Source organism: Lissotriton helveticus, chromosome 1_1 (genome assembly GCF_964261635.1).
Source record: "Lissotriton helveticus chromosome 1_1, aLisHel1.1, whole genome shotgun sequence".
NCBI lineage: Eukaryota > Metazoa > Chordata > Amphibia > Caudata > Salamandridae > Lissotriton > Lissotriton helveticus.
In genome coordinates this window covers 1,276,772,895-1,276,790,131 of record NC_136057.1, presented here as the reverse complement: position 1 = coordinate 1,276,790,131, position 17,237 = coordinate 1,276,772,895, and the positions used below count along the sequence as shown (strand labels likewise).

At 39.7% G+C, this 17,237-nt stretch overlaps 1 protein-coding gene across 1 annotated transcript in view; it reads left to right on the top strand.

Moving 5' to 3' along the window:
- Nucleotides 1-16,950, top strand: part of LOC144772634 (hyaluronidase PH-20-like) — a 38,168-nt gene extending 21,218 nt beyond the window's left edge. The window contains exons 2-4 of the mRNA XM_078657080.1: nt 10,716-10,805; nt 11,902-12,265; nt 16,943-16,950. Coding sequence (XP_078513206.1) covers nt 10,716-10,805; nt 11,902-12,265; nt 16,943-16,950 — 462 coding nt within the window. The remainder of the gene's footprint in view (nt 1-10,715; nt 10,806-11,901; nt 12,266-16,942) is intronic.
- The last annotated feature ends 287 nt before the right edge of the window (nt 16,951-17,237 follow it).

Below are 17,237 nucleotides of genomic sequence, written 5' to 3'. Positions count from 1 at the left end.
ATTACTGACAAACTGAAATTAGCACCACTTCTTTTTTGGACCAAAACATGGTTGAACTCCGAGCTAACACTAAATCATGCAATCCTTAAGGATGTAACCTCAAGGGATAATGCCATAAGAATACCATGGCTGAAATACATTAGATCTGCGTTTGCCGCGCTTGGGAGACCGGAACTCTTTAATGACCCAACTAACATCAAGAGGGAAGACATTAAATGGATTAAGCAAGAGTTTCTGGAGAGGGCACGTCTCGCGAGAGAGGAGATGGAACTGAGGAAACCCTCGGTACGGGCTCACATAGTTTTAACCACCACTCCCTCTTTGGAACCATATTTAAAAATCGTCATTAACCCACTCCACAGACTCCTGCTAACTAAATTTAGGCTGAATTTAATTAATTTTACACTTGGCAACTTCCCTGTGTGGTCAAAACCTGAAGATGGACCACCCTGCGATTGTGATCAATTTTCAACCCAGGATACCCTCCATTTTATATTTTTTTGTGGTTTGTATACCACCGAGAGGGCAAAATATTTATTACCTGTATTAAAGGCTGCTGGATTCATCCAAGTAAGGCCAGCTTTAATTTTTCTTCAATTGCTAGCAGACACTCAAACCATCTTTAGCGTTGCATGTTACTTAACAGCTGCCTTCAGATCAAGGAAGAAAAGAATATCTGGAAAAACTTTATTTTAATCTAAATCTTAAATCTGGTTTTATTTGTAATTTTAATCATTGTAAGTATGAGGACAAATGAAATTAATAATTTATTTCATAATTAGCAATTACATTTTTTGCTGTTTTAAAAAATTTGTATTGTATTGTATATTGTCCTTTTATGATTTTAACAAAAATCGAATAAAGTGTATTTTGACTGACTGACTGACACTAAGTACTATATTCATATTCTGTTGAATAGTAACTTCTGAAAATATCACATCTAAATTTGAATAATAATATTGTAACTTTCCTGTTCTATAAAACAGACTTGTGAATACACTACATGATATGCCATATGTTAGCGGTAAATGGTGATATGTAACACCTTCTGCTACTGAAGCTGGTAATTTCATACGTACATATTAATCACTAATTTTCATAGTGTCTACATACTGGAATAATGACTTGGTGAATACATTTAAAGCAGTGTTATTATCTGTAACAGTGTGATGTATTTCTAACTCATCTGATGCTTCTACTTCTACTCTATCTCCTCGCATGTTAGCTAACTTTCCATTGGTGTCAGTATTATTTTTCTCTTCTACTTTCATCAAATATGGTACTGCTATTTTTAAAAATAACCAAACTACAATCACTGATAAAATGCTACATATACATAATCTACAACATTTCTTTAAACAATTTCGTTTCGGTCTTTCAGCAACTTTATCTCATGCCATTTTAGGAAGATTTATTTTCTTTCTTTTACATTATTTTCGTAATTTAATTTTTTTTTATTAGTTCAAGGGGGTCTCACTTTTCCTTTGTCAATCTGTTCTACATTCAATTTTTCTTCACTCTCTTCATTTAAATCTAGATTCTCGAGTTCTTCAAGAATCACATAGGTCCATTCAGGGCCTTTGAATTTGTTATTCAGTACTTTTAATCTTTGACTTCTTCACCGGTGTTTCTCAATTAATTGTCCTGACTGACTAGTAACTTCATTCACGTGTTCAGGTTCTTCATCTATTGTTTTTCGGTGTTATTTTAATCTTTTGACATAACTCAGCCAGTTATCACCTTTTCTAACCCTTTTACCTGGTACTGTACTTTTATAATAATAATAATAATCCACATTTGTAAAGCGCACAATCACCCGTAAGGGTCTCTAGGCGCTGGGGGCCGTCGGGAAGATTAAGCAAGCTATTGCCCAGAGTCACATGGTGCTGGGCTAACCTGCCGCCGGAGCCGGGGATCGAACCCTGATCCCCAGATTCCAGCGTCAGTCTCCACTGTCCTCGTCTCTCTCAAGAGTCCTTTTATTTTTGTTAAGTTGTGGCACAATTTGATTTTCTTAGTCTTCTGAGTCCCTCTTTATCTGTCCTGGCTCAGGGCTTATTTTTGTGGTACGATTCACCTGAACGTGTTCTTCTTCTTCTATCTGATCCTGTTCAGGTCCTACTTCAACTCTTTCTTCTTCTTCCTGAACTTGCTCTTCTTTTACTAACTTGTCCTGCTCAGGTCTTACTGCACTTTCTTTGTTTGCAGCCTGAACATGTTCTTCTAAGCCTATCTGTCCCTCCTCAGATTTGTGAATATTTTGGTTCACCTCTATCTGATATTTTTCTTTCCTTATCTGTTCCTGCTCAGGGTCTCCAACAATCGCAAATTCAATTTCCTGAGCTTGTTCTTCTATACCTAACTGGTCCTCTCTAGTTTCTTGCTTTTCTTATCTTGTTCTATTTCTTGTTTTGCTATTCACATCAGGTACGTCAATTACTGGTACCCAATCCTCCTAACTTGTGCTTGGTTGGTCAGCTACTTCAGAGTCTGTAATTCTAGACTCTTCAGCTGTACAACCTTCAGCATCTTCAACTGCTGGTATCAGTTGTGGATTTTCTTCCTCGGGAGCTGGTACTTTATTGGTATAGCTGACTTGCGTGTAGCCAGTTAGGCAAACCTGCACGTTTCTCTGCTGTTGTTGTAACCAGTATGACCTGTTTTGGTGTATCCCACGTGTGTGCTAGGCACGTCTCTCGAGTGTGATTCTTCACCACCACCCAGTCTCCAGGATTGAGATCATGTACTTGATCTGGCTGCCTGGCAACTGTGTCTTCTCCAACTTGATGAGAGACAGAATGCACTAGGTAAGCCAATCTTTTACAATAGTTTAATACCAGATCATCAGTTATACTTAACAGTTTATGTCCTTGTATAAAGGCTAATCTCATTGTTTTTCCCATGAGTATTTCATTGGGACTCAATCCTGTGTTTCTATCAGGATTGTTTCTGAGTCCCATCAGAACAAGAGGTAGTGTATCTGGCCAACACAGTGAAGTAGATGTGCACACCTTGGCCAATCTTGATTTTATTGTGCCATTCATTTGCTCTACTACCCCAGAAGCCTCTGGACGGTAAGCACAGTGCAATTTTTGTTCAATTTTAAATGTTTCATAGATCAAACAAAATATTTCATTATTAAAGTGAGATTCTCTATCTGATTCCACAGTTTCTGGAAAACCAAAACATGGAATCAGTTCTCTCAACAGTAATTTGGCAACTGTTTTGCTGTCATTTCTTGTAGTGGGATATGCCTCCACCCATTGTGAGAACAAACATACTATGACAACAATGTACTTTAGTCCTCTACATGGTGGTAACTGAATACAATCAATCTGCAACCTCACAAATGGTCCCTCTGCCTTTCCAATTTTTCCCCAGCTGACCACTGTTTTCCTGCCTGTGTTTTTCTGTTGACAAATTAAACATCTCTGGCAAAGACTCTCTGCGACAGTCCTAAACTTCGGATTGTACCAATTTTGTCTAAAAAGTCTGATCATGGCATCTCTCCCTATATGTGTATCTTCATTGTACATCCTGGCCATTTGTGAGAGCAAGCATTCTGGCAAAACCGGTCTTCCATCAAGATAAATCCAGACATTATCTCCTGCTCTCCTTTGACATCCCGTTTTCATCCAACCTTCCTTTTCACTCACTTCCACCTCATCCTGTAAATGTCCTACTTCATCCCATGTTTCTAATGCTGATATTAGCATAAGTTGGCATCTGATTCCACTCATTTCAATTTTCTTGTTTACTGCTATATTGGTTTTGGCACAGTACTGGGCAACTTGTTCAGCGTATCGATTACCAGCAGTCAAATAGTCATCTCCAGACTGATGTGCAGCACATATGACCACTGCCACTTCTTTTGGCAATTGTATTGCTTCTAAAAGCTCTTTCACAAAATTTCAATTTTTCATAGGGGTTCCTGAAGAAGTAATGAAACCCCTCTGCATCCAAAGTTGGCCAAAGTCATGCACAACCCCGTAACCATACTAACTATCAGTGTAAATGGTTACTCTCAAATCTTTCCCAATTTTACATGCCTTAATCAAGGCCATCAATTCGGCTACTTGTGCAGACTTGACTCCTGGTAAATAGGATGCTTCGACTATTCCAGCCAATGTATAGACAGCATAAGCAGCACTTAATCCTCCTTCCTCATGCACAAGCCATCTACAAACAGCTTGTTTCGCATTCCTTCAGGGGCTCTTCCTGTATGTCTGGGTGAGGTTTGGTACAATATACAGTAACATCCAGACAGCCATGCTCAACCTCATCTCTCACTTCTTCCCCATGTACATCAGGCAATAGAGTAGCTGGGTTTAGGATGGTACACCTGATCACTGTCACATTTGCTGCGCCCAAAATGATTGTTTCGTACTTAGTCATTCGACTTGGAATAAGGTACTGAGTCCGTGTTCTAGTTAAAAGAATTTCCACTGAATGTGGGACATAAACCTTTATGGGGTGTTCCATCACAATAGACTCACTTTGTTCAAGACTCATGCACGCAGCAGCTACTGCTTTTAGGCAGCCAGGTAATGCTGATGCTACAGGGTCCAGAGTAGCAGAGAAATATGCTACCGGACGTTGCATCGAACCATGTCGCTGAGTTAATACTGTAAAAGCACAATTTTCTCATTCACAACAAAATAATGCAAATTCGTTTGTATAGTCTGGCATACCTAGGGCAGGAGCTTCACATAAACAATTTTGTAATTTCACGAAAGCCTCCATGCTTTCATCATCCCAGACTATTGGGTCCTTTGCTCGCTTTCTTGTCATTTGTATTAGTGGTTTGGCCAGTAAAGAAAAACCTACAATCTATTGTCTACAATACCTACCACTCCAAGAAACATTCTGATTTCTCTCTGGGTCTGTGGTAACTGCATCTGTTTTATAATTTTTATTCTTTCAGGTGTCACTCTTCTCACTCCTCTCTTTAATTGATGTCCCAAATATTTTACTCTTGTTTGACTGAATTGTAATTTATCTGGTGACACCTTGTGTCCTCCATCAGCCAAATGATTTAATAAAGCAATTGAGTCAATGACACAGTCATCTTGTGACTTTGATGCAACAAGCAAATCGTCAATATATTGCACCAAAATTGAATTCCTGGGCATTACTAGTGTTTCTAAAGACTTTTTCAAAATCTGATTAAATATTGAATGGCTTTCGGTGTACCCTTGAAGAACCCGATTCCACACAAAAATACAATTTTGAAATTTGAATGAAAAAAGATACTGGCTGTCTGGGTGTAATGGGATGGAGAAAAATGCATGACATAAATCAATCATGGTAAACCATCCTGCATTCCATGGTATTTGATACAGGATCACTGCTGGGTTCGGCACTACAGGACAACAAGGCACCACAATTTTATTAATTTTCTTAAATCTTGCACTATCCAATATTTCCCGTTCGGTTTCTTAATACCAATTATAGGTGAGTTATATGGACTGCTCATTATTTCTTTCAAAATGCCTTGTTCAATCATTTGTTCTATTTCTGCTATGACACCTGCTTTAAAATCAGGGCTCATTTTGTATTGTCTCGTGTTTGGGTAGACAACACCTTCCTTTACAGTCACTTCAACTGGATCTACATCTGTAATTAACCCTACTTCCTTTCCAGTGAAGTCCCACTCTTACTGATTTACTGTTAATTGCAATTTATTAGGTAAGTCACCTTTTGTCATCATTGAATACATCTCATCTAGTTCTGTTCCTTGTTTTGCTAGCATTATTTTGTAAATACCATCTTCATCAGGGGTCTGAATCGCAACACCATCCGGTGTGCAATAAATTGTACAATTCATCTTACGCAATAAGTCTCTTCCTAGCAAATATACTCGACTAGAATTGCACACTACACATTTGTGCATTTCCCTAAAATTACCAATGCATACCTCCATGGGTTCTGTGATTGGAGTTCCAATCTGTTTATTTGAAACACCTACTACTTGGATCGCTTCTTCCGAGAGGGGTAGGTTTGGGATGTCTGCTGTTCTCACAGTAGAGCAGGTAGCACCAGTATCCAACAAAAAGGTAATGTCTTTTCCTTCGGCATTTCCATGTATATACGGCTCTGATTGATCTACCGGTAAGGATGCGCCAAGTACGCACTCCTCTTCCTCCCCCCTCAGGCACCCTCACTGTTCATCTTCAAAAGAACAACTATTCTGCAAAAGAAATTGTGAAGTTACAGAATTTATCTTACCACTTACCACTTTCACCTGAACTTCCGGCATCCGCACTGTACTTTGCTCTGTTCATAACATTTGGCATAGGGGCAGGTGGTAACTGACTCTGTTGATTAAAAACCTATTGCGGTTGACTTATTATCACCTCATTCTGCGTCGGTGGATTTAAATTTTGATTTGGGCCATTATTATTTTGAATATTTTTACACTCGTTTTTCCAATGCCCCAATTTTTCGCACCCATGACAAGGAAATGTCTTCTTTGCTTCCTCTCTACTCATTTTTACTTTTGGTTCTCCCTCATTTTTTTCATTTTGTCCATATCCTTTTGCTTGATCATTAATCTGATTATTTAATTAAATCTCATGTTGTTCTGCCAATTTGTACTATTTTTAATGTCATCTCTGCAATATTTTGCATATTTACGTATTTCATCTATTGGTCTTCCCTGCCAACACAACATGTGCTGCTGAATCATCTGTGAAATTTCAGGTCTTAGACCAGAAACAAAATGATAAACAAAATGTCCCTTACCTTCATCTCCGATATTCTCAAATCCACTATACTGCTTGAACACTTGTAGCAGGTGTTTATAATAAGTATGTACAGTCTCATTTATTTCTTGAGTTGATCTGTCTATTTTTATCGAATCTATTTCCTCTGGAGGAATTTTTCCCTTCAAGAAAGTAATCACCTGGTGATATTTCTTCATTACCTTCTCTGAAGGTGCTCCCATTTTCTCATCTCTTGGGTATTCATCACTAGGCCAATCAACAGTAATTTTACATTTAGTCCATAAATCTGTAGGCACTACTATATCAAACAGACCATCTAAATTCTTCAACAAAACTTTTGAAACTTTCACAAACCTTTCCACCTGTCTATACCATTCAACTGGCTTTTCTCTTAGTTTCGGGAAGTCATTAGTAAATGACAAAATATCTTGTTGAGTCTATGGGACATGTACATATCCTCCTCCTGGTACCTCTCTCATTGGGCATAATATTTCTGTCTTTTTAGATTCTCTTAACAAATATTCAGATGTGGTCCTGTTTGCCTGTGCTTCCTCCTTTTTCTTAGCCCACCTAGTTTTCCACCTGTCCATTTCTGTAAAATTGTCATTAATTCCTTAATCTGAAGTTTTCTTCCAGACATATTCATATTGTCCAAGTCTTTGTCAGTAAAGTCTGCTCTGTATGGTTCCTGTAATACCTCCGATCTCCCTATTTCAATTCCCATCTCAGAAGCAACCTCCGCCAATTTTTCATGAAATAATTTTACGTTTCTAGTTATACTCCTGCAAATGAACAACAATTCTTCTTCACTGTACCTATTTAGCCTGTCTATTCCCACATTTCCAGATATCATCTCTTCCAGTTCTACTTTTAATTTAAAGATGTCCAATATCCTTGGTTGTTGATTCGGCTTGTCTGTGCCCTGTGTCCACCTTTCTAATTCTTCTGCAGATACTATTGTGGCACTTTTAGTTCCTGTAGATGTTTCTAAATGTATTTCTTTTGAACAACTTGGGGTAACTCTTTTCGGAGTTTCATTTATCTGTTCTCTTATTGGCAAATCCAATAGAGAAATTATTATTCACATTCACTGACTTGATCCTCAATTATTATGTTCTCCTTTCTCGGTTCTATTATAGGAGTGTTTTTGGACAACTTCCCTTATCTCTATACAATGGACAACGGGACCTATAGTCACTGGCATAGTTAAAGCTTTAGGGTGTACACTCAATTGGGTTATTTTCTGTATTCTCCGTTTCTTTTTATTGCTTCCCTTTCCCTTTCCTGGAGTACCCTTCCATTTATTGAGTCGTGCATAACTTGAGGAACCAATAGTGTGTCTAGGGCAGGGGCACTTGGAGTAATTCTAGTGGGTCCCTCCTAATATGGTGGAGGATTTCTTGTTAGGATATCTTCCATAAGCTCATCTTCTGATTCCCCACAGTCTGACAATTTTAAATGCTTAGTTTTTTCTGTACATTTGCCTCCCGACTGTTCCTCTAACATGAAAACAGGATACAGTCCTCTGTAATCATTACTTGTCTCCATTGTCTCATCTGATCTTCACGCGACTCACGCATTCGTTTTGAGTAAAATCCTCTGTAACTTCTAGTACTTCTAGATCTATCTCGATCAAATGACTCAGCTTCCCATTCTTCTAAAGCTTCATACTGAGTTAATCTGGGTCTGGGCTTTATTTCATTTATCCGCATTCTTACATTTTGAAGAATTCACCCATTAAACGTACCAATTTCAGGGAAAGCTAATATTCCATCATTTTTAGTATATTTGATCCAATTTTCTAACCGCACAGAGGTATGATAGCCTCCTTCCATCATCATAAATGAGGCAGGTGTCTTAGGTGGTGGGAACAGAATACCCTCCCTAGTCTTAATGGGTTTATCTTTCTTGAAGTAAATATTGATTTTATGAATAAACAACATTTTCCTTTTTTCACCACACATTTTAGGACAATATCTTTTTATATATTCTTCTCTTCTCTTACAAAACCTAAACATCTCCTATCTGGGTGATTCCCTATTAATGTTGGATCGTATTTCCACATTCAAACTCCACTGTCTAATACTATTACTGCTTCTATTTTGTTAACCAATTAGTCCTTTTGTTTACACTCAGGTTTCTCCAATCCTGTTGCAGCTTTTATTTCTTTATCCGATCAAGCTGAAATGTAAAAATTTGCTTAGCAAATACTAGCGTGACGTCAGTATCACTCCTTACTACTGATTCCTCCTTTACAAACCTCCGTAAATCGCACACCCGTTGTTTCAACCAATCCCAGCGCGGCACTCTGTAACATCAGCGCATCTTTGGCAGCTGACCCTCCCTTCACAAGGTAATACATAAACTTATTTTCCTTTAACCTCATAATTTTCATTATTAACAACATAAAAACATTTGCTACTCTGTCTGTTTCATTAAACTAAAGAATGGTTGATTTATTTTAGTACGAGTAAAACCTTCCACTTACTCTTCATACACTGCGAGTAAAATCTTTCCGCTTACTCTTCACCCAAGTTCAGATGAACCTGCTACTCCTCTAGTGTTACCCTTTCTAGGTGATATAACCCCAAAGTTTCACCAGCGAACTCTTTGCTAACAATCACTCTCACTTATTCACAACACTGTTTCAAAAACAGACGAGTAACCTTGCTGCAGTATGGCTTCAAATTCACCACCCGCTATACACTTCCCGGGAATTTCCAGACAACCTAAAACAATATACAAACGGGTTTGTTAAAAAAAACATAAATCGATAGCCAATAATCACCAAACTAATAAATAGAAACCATATCTCTGCTACCAGCATTTTAGTATTGCAATATATTATTAATATTTCGTTACAGGTTTATATGAGAGGATTGCGTCCGAGCAAGTCTCTTTTATAGTAGTCCTTGCTCCATCAATGGTCAATGTCATCTCCTGGTTGAGAGCTTTCTGTGCGGTAGTGCAAGGTAGCTGAGGAAAATAGGTAATTCAATTTCTACTTAACCATTGACAGTATGGAGAGTTTTTTTGCGTTTCTGGTCTTCATTGCAGAGGGTTCCTCTGGGGGATTTGTTTACCCATGAATATATAAGTCAGTCTTTGATTACTGTGTTCCTCAATCCCTGAAGTTTCAAACACTGACTATGTGTCTCCTTTTCCCACCACCTCCATGCAGCTCCTTCACCCATCCACAATGAAAAAATCCAAGATTCTCTTGGATGTTTCCTTGCAACAACCAAGATAGTTTAGTTTTAGATAAACAGTGTGCTATCCATTAAGTACCTTCTGGGGAAAAAACATCTCTAATGACTATTTTTATAAAATGTTATTTAAAAAAGTATGTATTGACAACTGAATATGTGAAGCTTTTATTCTTTATAAGGATACATTGTAATGCAATTGCTTTCAGTATGAAGGTGCACAAGATTATCTACATACCGTGCACATCTATAAGAATAAAGAGCTCCACAAAAATACAAATAGAAGCCATACAGAAATTAATACAACAGGCTAGAGGTTAGGCAGAACTCTCTGCACTAATTGGGCATAACATGCTATAGGAGGTTGGAGGTTGCAACTCTCTTATAATATACAGGCTGTATGACTCACAATAGAACAGACTAGAGGTGAATCTGGACTTTACCATATGCTCCATACAGATCAGTACGAGCAGACTAGATCTATAATATAGATATCTTACTACAGCAAACTAGCTCTGCATTGTGCTTATCCTAGCCCAGGCAGAGAATAAATACCTAATTGTAGCAGCTGTAATTATTATGCAGTCTGGGGATTAGTTACCCTAGCAGATGTTAATGCTTGTTAAATATGCCTTCTGGTCTATACCATATAATTCATGTTCATGCTGTAATGCTACTAATGCCTTCTGATATAATGCATTTTCATGCTGTCATGTTACTAATGTCTAGCATCTTTATTTGACCAATGGTGTTCCACATGTTTATTGAACCACTGTATTTGCAGAGTGACCTCGTACACACTATTGGAGAAAGCGTGGCTTTGGGCGTCTCTGGTGTTGTGATGTGGGGCGATCTTGGTTTTGCAAAGAATGTGGTACGTTAAATCACTTATTTCAGTTTAGTTTGTTTTTTTGTAATACATTACAGCTATAAATTTTTAGATGAAATAGCAATTTTTTCATTGGACAGAGAATAGGTATTTAGTAATATGTGCTCAGGAGTGGAGGTGGGGTATTCGTAACGAGGGGACACTATCACAAGCAACACCACCTTTAGGTCATTCCTACTGCAAGGCTTAGATAGCTCACAACCATGCAATTCTTGCTACAGCTAAGAATGAAATATGGTACCCAATGTTTCCTAGACACCCCTTAATCCCACTGAGGTAGCAAAACAAATCAACAGTAAGAATAATTAACTGCCCGGTGTACTCAAAGGTCAGGAATAGCAATGTATAGGCATATATATTTGTATTCTCTGAAAACATTAGACTACTGTTTAGGCTGAAAGGCCAAATTGAGGGCTTTACCCCCTTAGGTGCGTCCAGTATCCACAAACAAGTGGTTAATATCTTTGGGCATGCTGTTATCTCATGAGGATGGCAGTTGAGAATCTGATCATGCTTGAGAGTTTCTGAGGGTACTGCATATGCGATTTGTACAATGACGATTGTAATTGAAGCATAGGCAGTAACTTTTAGCTGACACAATCCTGAACTCAGTGGTAATATATGTATATTAGAGTGTAATACGCGTATAAACGGTTCAATGTATAGGGCATTATAACAACTTTGTTCTATTGCCTGCGCTGTGAAGGCACAGAGGGATTCCAGCTTTATTCTAATTGACGTTTCCCCCTCAGTCTTGTTCAGCTCCCATGGGACACTCTATATTGAATGTAAAGTAGATTCTTCTCCTAGGCTAGCCCCTACAGGGTTTATCTGAATAGCAAATAAATGTTCAGCAAGGAGGGGGAGAGGAAGTCTAAAGGCAGGGTACCCAGGTAAGAGAACAGAAGAGGCAAGTTTCCAAAAGTACAATTAGAAATCACAGTATGGTATGGAGTAAGGCACTTTATGAATGACCCTGGTACACGAGGCGTGACTGATACACAAAGGTATAATTTCAATCAAAACACCCATTTCTGATGTATCATCCAAATGACTTATTATTAATTTTTTGCTTTCACAGAGAACATGCAGAACGCTTGATAGATACCTACAACATGTATTAAATCCCTACATCATCAATGTGACCTTGGCAGCAAAGATGTGCAGTCAGGTCCTGTGCCAAGGCAAGGGGGCCTGCACGCGGAAGCACTGGAACAGCAATGACTATCTGCACCTGAACCCAAACAACATCTTCATCAGGACAGGAATGCATGGGAAGTATTCTGTCATTGGACGTCCAACTGTGGGGGATTTTCAGCAAATGGTTAAGAAATTCTACTGCAGCTGCTATGCAGGATATAATTGTCACCACAAAGGCCGTATTCACAGACCTCCAAAGATGAACATCTGTATATCGGATGACATCTGTATTACAGCAAGCCCAGGTAATGAGATGAACCTCTTTGAGTGGATCTTCATTGCATGTAAAATGCTGTCAGTGCACATCTACAACAAGCATTTGCAATTCTATAGGTCTCACATTTGCGAGAGTTTAAGCTATTGGCATTGTAAATGATAATGCCTTTCATTTATCTGTTTTGATAATTAACACATAAATAAAATGCATTGTCATTTATAATGCCATTAGCTCAAACTCTTGTTAATGCAAGACCTATTTCATTTCAAATAAGCGTCCGCCATTGTCCCGGGCTGCTTGGAAAGTGAAGGAGCGCATGGTGTGCTGACTGTTGCAGGAAAGCATGTCGTGTCTGCAGTAGGAGAAACACATTAAAAAAATAGTGTTTACAGACTAAATAAGACATACCATGTAACAACAGAATTAAAAGGGCCAGTCCTCATGGGTATTTACAAATGACGAAAAGGCGGTACTAAGGAGGAACTAACAAGCCTATTAACTAATCAGAAGCCAGCATTTATAGGACAATAACACAAGCCAATGAAAAATATGTGCAGAGACTGGGCGAAGCTCCAAGTCCATACTCGAATACAGCGTGCCTCGCAGAGCAGCGCATGCGCTGCTCAGGCTCGACCTAAAAACAGTAACCAGATAACAAAGGTCCAGCTCACAGGACATTTTTGCTTGGCACTCGTTGGTGTAAGTAAGGCAATCATCGGTGCAAACACTGTTTTATTGCTGTTCTGTGAATTCAGATTTGCAGAGTTAATAATGTGTAAAAATAATATTTGTGCTTGTTTGTTGTGGCGGTTTTGTTGGTAAGTGATTGCATTGTTTTGCGGAAAAGCAATAATATGGTGGTGGTGTCTATCAGACACCGCCAGCCATATTATGATGGTTGTTTTCAGGTGCCTTTCCGCGGCGGCGATGCCACCATAGAAATGCATGCTGTCTTCACTCTGGGGGCCCCCTGCGGGCCCCCAAAGCGAAGGAGAGGTGGGGGGTGCACACGGGGGGTACCTGTGGTACCCCCTTCATTTGCATTTACAAAGCGGCAGGCACCGCGTGGTGCCTGCCGCTTTGTAAATGCAAATGCTGAAATGCATTTTTAGCATTGTGTCGGGCGGTGCGGAGAGCACCGCCCGCCACAATGCTAAAAATACAGGATGTGCCCGCCACTGTGGCAGGCACATCCTAATACCCCCCACGGGACCCCCGTCCTTATGGCGGGCGGTCGCACATAATGACAGGATGGCGGGCGGACAAAGTCTGCCCGTCATCCTAATAACCACCTTACTGTTCTGAAATTTGTCCAGAATTCCGTTTTACAACAGTATCGCGGAATAGCCAAAATCCTGCCAATTCCGCAGGCAGAACAGAATATTTCACCTACCCATAGTGATAATTTAAGTGATGTGGCCCAATGTAACTTTCAGGAAGGATGCGGTTAAATATGGTAGCTTCCTTGAACATGTTGATAGAAATGGGAAGCCAAATAATCAAATATCTAGCTGTGGAATAGTAACTTTAGGCCTGAATTAGAGTTCAGATTTTGGGACTTTGCGTCAAAAACATACGGATGTTATGTTCACTGTACTGCAAGTGCATTACAGCCTATGGCACTTGTGATATGGCGGATGGGCTATCTATCATGTTTTGAAAGAGTATCCCTACTGATGAACTATAAGTAAGACCAAATCAATTGCTGCACAAGTCATGAACAAAAAAATGAAAGAAGGTGTCAGAGCAATTGCATACAGATGCCATGAAGAATATGCAAATGTTTGCTAGAAATCTTTGTTTTGTATGTTATCAGTTGCAGTGATCTCACACAAGTGAATAGTCATACTCAATGTTCCCAAACGTGATGTCACAGTACCTGCATTTGCCTTCCCCCACTGGCACATCGCAGACTGTGAAAGGGATGCTGCTGATGCCTACACCTCATTCACCTCCATACTGGTCTCTACAAACACAATTGAAGTGGAGAAGCCACATTTCGCCACTTCTCTTTGTCTTCCCCAGGCTTCCCCAGGGTTCTGTGGATGCTGAGAGAGCACAGGGGGACATGTGGCTGCTTTTGGTAGCAGTACGGGCAGACAAGAGGTTGTCTTTGGACTTTCTTCTACCAAATTCCTAATTTCTCCTTCTTAGCATCATTAACTGCACCAGCCAGGCCCTTGCCATGTCCATATTAGGAGGCTCAGCTCTCCTGGAGATAACCCTTGCTGCAGTGAAAGCTACTCTCCACCCACTTGCTTGACTGATCACCATGAAATGGAAATTAGATCACATCATCCATGCGTCACAAACAAAGTAAGGCAACTCTTTTAAACCCCCCTTCCAGCCTGAATCCATCTGAAGCCCTAATGTGTCAGCCAGAGAGTAGAAGAATTCCTATCAGAGAAACATTGTGTCCACAGCGGTCTCTACACAAGCCACAATCAAACAGATCTTGAAAGCCCAGAAGGAACAAAAACAAATGTTCTCAGTCCACACACCAAAGATGTCGAATGACCACCCCTTACATCTCAGACCATTACTACACTCTGCAACAGTTCTGAAAGGAGCTCCATTGTTTTCACTGTTTGTATACCAGGAATAGAATGACTCTTGTCCAATCTACCCTGTTGACACTCCAACTCAAGCTGTCTGCCTACACCATCTTTAAAACACTTGCCAAAAATGTGTTGAATGTTTGATATGTACACCATGAAATACGTAAATGTCCACTTAGTTATAAGTGCAAGTGTTTTCACCTCAAGTTAAAACAATTTGAAGTGAGATATTGAGTGCACATTTAGCCCATTGCATTGCTTTTGATAAATCTTGAGTCAATAACCTTGAATCTATCAAGCAATTTTGATTTTTTATGTTTTTTTTACTTCTTCTTTAAAGGGTTTTAACCAGCAGTGTGTCTGTAGCGCACTGCCCATTTTCGGTCCTTCTCAGCTTAATCTCTACCACCCTCAACCCTATAAAATACTCTGCCATTTCAGTTTGGAATCATTGCCCTTGCCTCAAACATGCATACTTGCTTCCATGCATGTTCTTTGTGCCTAATTCCTTCTGAGATGTCTCCAACCACAGTTGTCCACGCCCGCTTGCCTCCCAAACACCTGTCTTGGTGGTGTCCTAAGAGTTTCACTTCCACAACTATTTCCCGCCAGTCAGCTTTCGCATCATGATATCCATTTGCACACGACTTCCTTACATATCTTTCGAGAGCATACCCTTTTTTCTTCCTCACGTATGCCCAGACTTTTTCCCTTTTTTCCCCAGTATTGCCCTCCTCGTGCCTTAAATCTTTCTGTTGTCTGTAATGCTGTTAGCTTGGTAGCAGTAGTAGGATCTTCGGCAACAACACACCAGCTGTTAACCTTTCGACTACTTATATAGTAGTTCTGTATTTTTTTCCATAAACACGACTAGCATTTTGTTAACTTTTTCATCAATTCGCTTGTATAGATTGATGGTTTATGCATGTATTGCTGAATATTACTCAAGGATTTTGACTCATAGTTGCACTCACTGGTTGATATTTGAGAATTTAATTGTATTCCAGATAGTTCTGTGCAAAGTTTGTTGCTTCTTTTGAGGCCAGGCGTACACAATATGAATGACTCCAACGGTGTAACTAAAGTTCTTTATGACCTTGTTCAAGCTAAATGGGAATATTGATACATTGAATCCAGATATCGGGCTCTGTGTTCATACTATAAAGATCTGAAAGAAGGTTCAACCCCGGTCGACTGTTTAGTCCACATATCAAGAATTTATAAGTTGCGGCCATTCTTTTTGTTGCTTCTTCATTTGTCTCTGGAAGACTCCAGTGATTTCCTTTCTCCTTACGAATAGCAAACCACCAAAACCATCATTCCAACTTCTCATCTCAGAGTTATATCATAGTTCTGCCATTATCTTTTCCTTCCTACACCTCCCCTCTTACCACAACCTTTTCAGTCCTCTATCCCTTTACCTATTCATCTGCAGTCTGTTTTCCCTCCCTCTGGTTCCTGCCTCAATCTGTAGCATGCCCTAGTCTGTATTCCCTTCTCTAATGTCCTTCTCACTCTGCAGTATGCCCCGGCCTGTATTCCTACTCCTGCCCCTGATCTACATCAACCACGTGCCTTGTGTTTGTGTCCCTTCTTCTTTGCCTCACTTCCTTATGCCTCCTGCCCACTGTCTGTGTCCTTGGCAGTATTTGCCAATTGCATCTACCGCCAGCCTCATCTTTGTCACTCCACCTGCTTGTCCTTTCAGTCTTGAGGTTGTGCCTTATCTATGCCTTCCTCTTATTCTCAGTGAGCTTCCAGCCTCCCTGCCCCTCCATTGTGCCCTGGCTAATTTCTCATTGCCCATGACCGTCTTTGCATATGAAGGTGTCTGAAAGAGAATGTGAAAATTGGTATCAAGTACAACATGGAGATGAGGTAAAAACTCTCATCGATATTTATAAGGTTGTGGATAGTGGAAGTACTTGGTACAGGTTTTTAAACGAGCCCGCTTAAACCAAACCACTCTTATTACTGATCACTAGTTTACATCAGTCAAGTTGTAGACATCCTCCCAAGAACACCATATTGCTTACTATGAGAACCCATGTCTGGAAGGACTTTCTTCTCTCGTTGGTGGTTGAAACAAACTTGGTAATAAGTGCAATGCATTCTAAAAAAATAAAAATGTGTCTGTAAATTTACAGAAAATTGAAGGATGCACAGATATTGACTGCAACAATCACCAAGGTCAACAACACATGACTGATTTTCAGCAATGGGGTTTTAGAACACAGGATCTATGGTCACTTTCCACCTCCTCCACAGCTCGTAAGCGATCACATGGCCAAAGAAGGGACTTTGCAGTGACTACACCCAAACAGCCAACAATGTTTTTGTTATCAAACTCAAACTAACGTTTGGTGCGGTCCTCCAGGAAGCTGCAACAGAACACAGTGACACCTAACAGACTACCAATGTGCTGGGATTTCTGTTTGATGG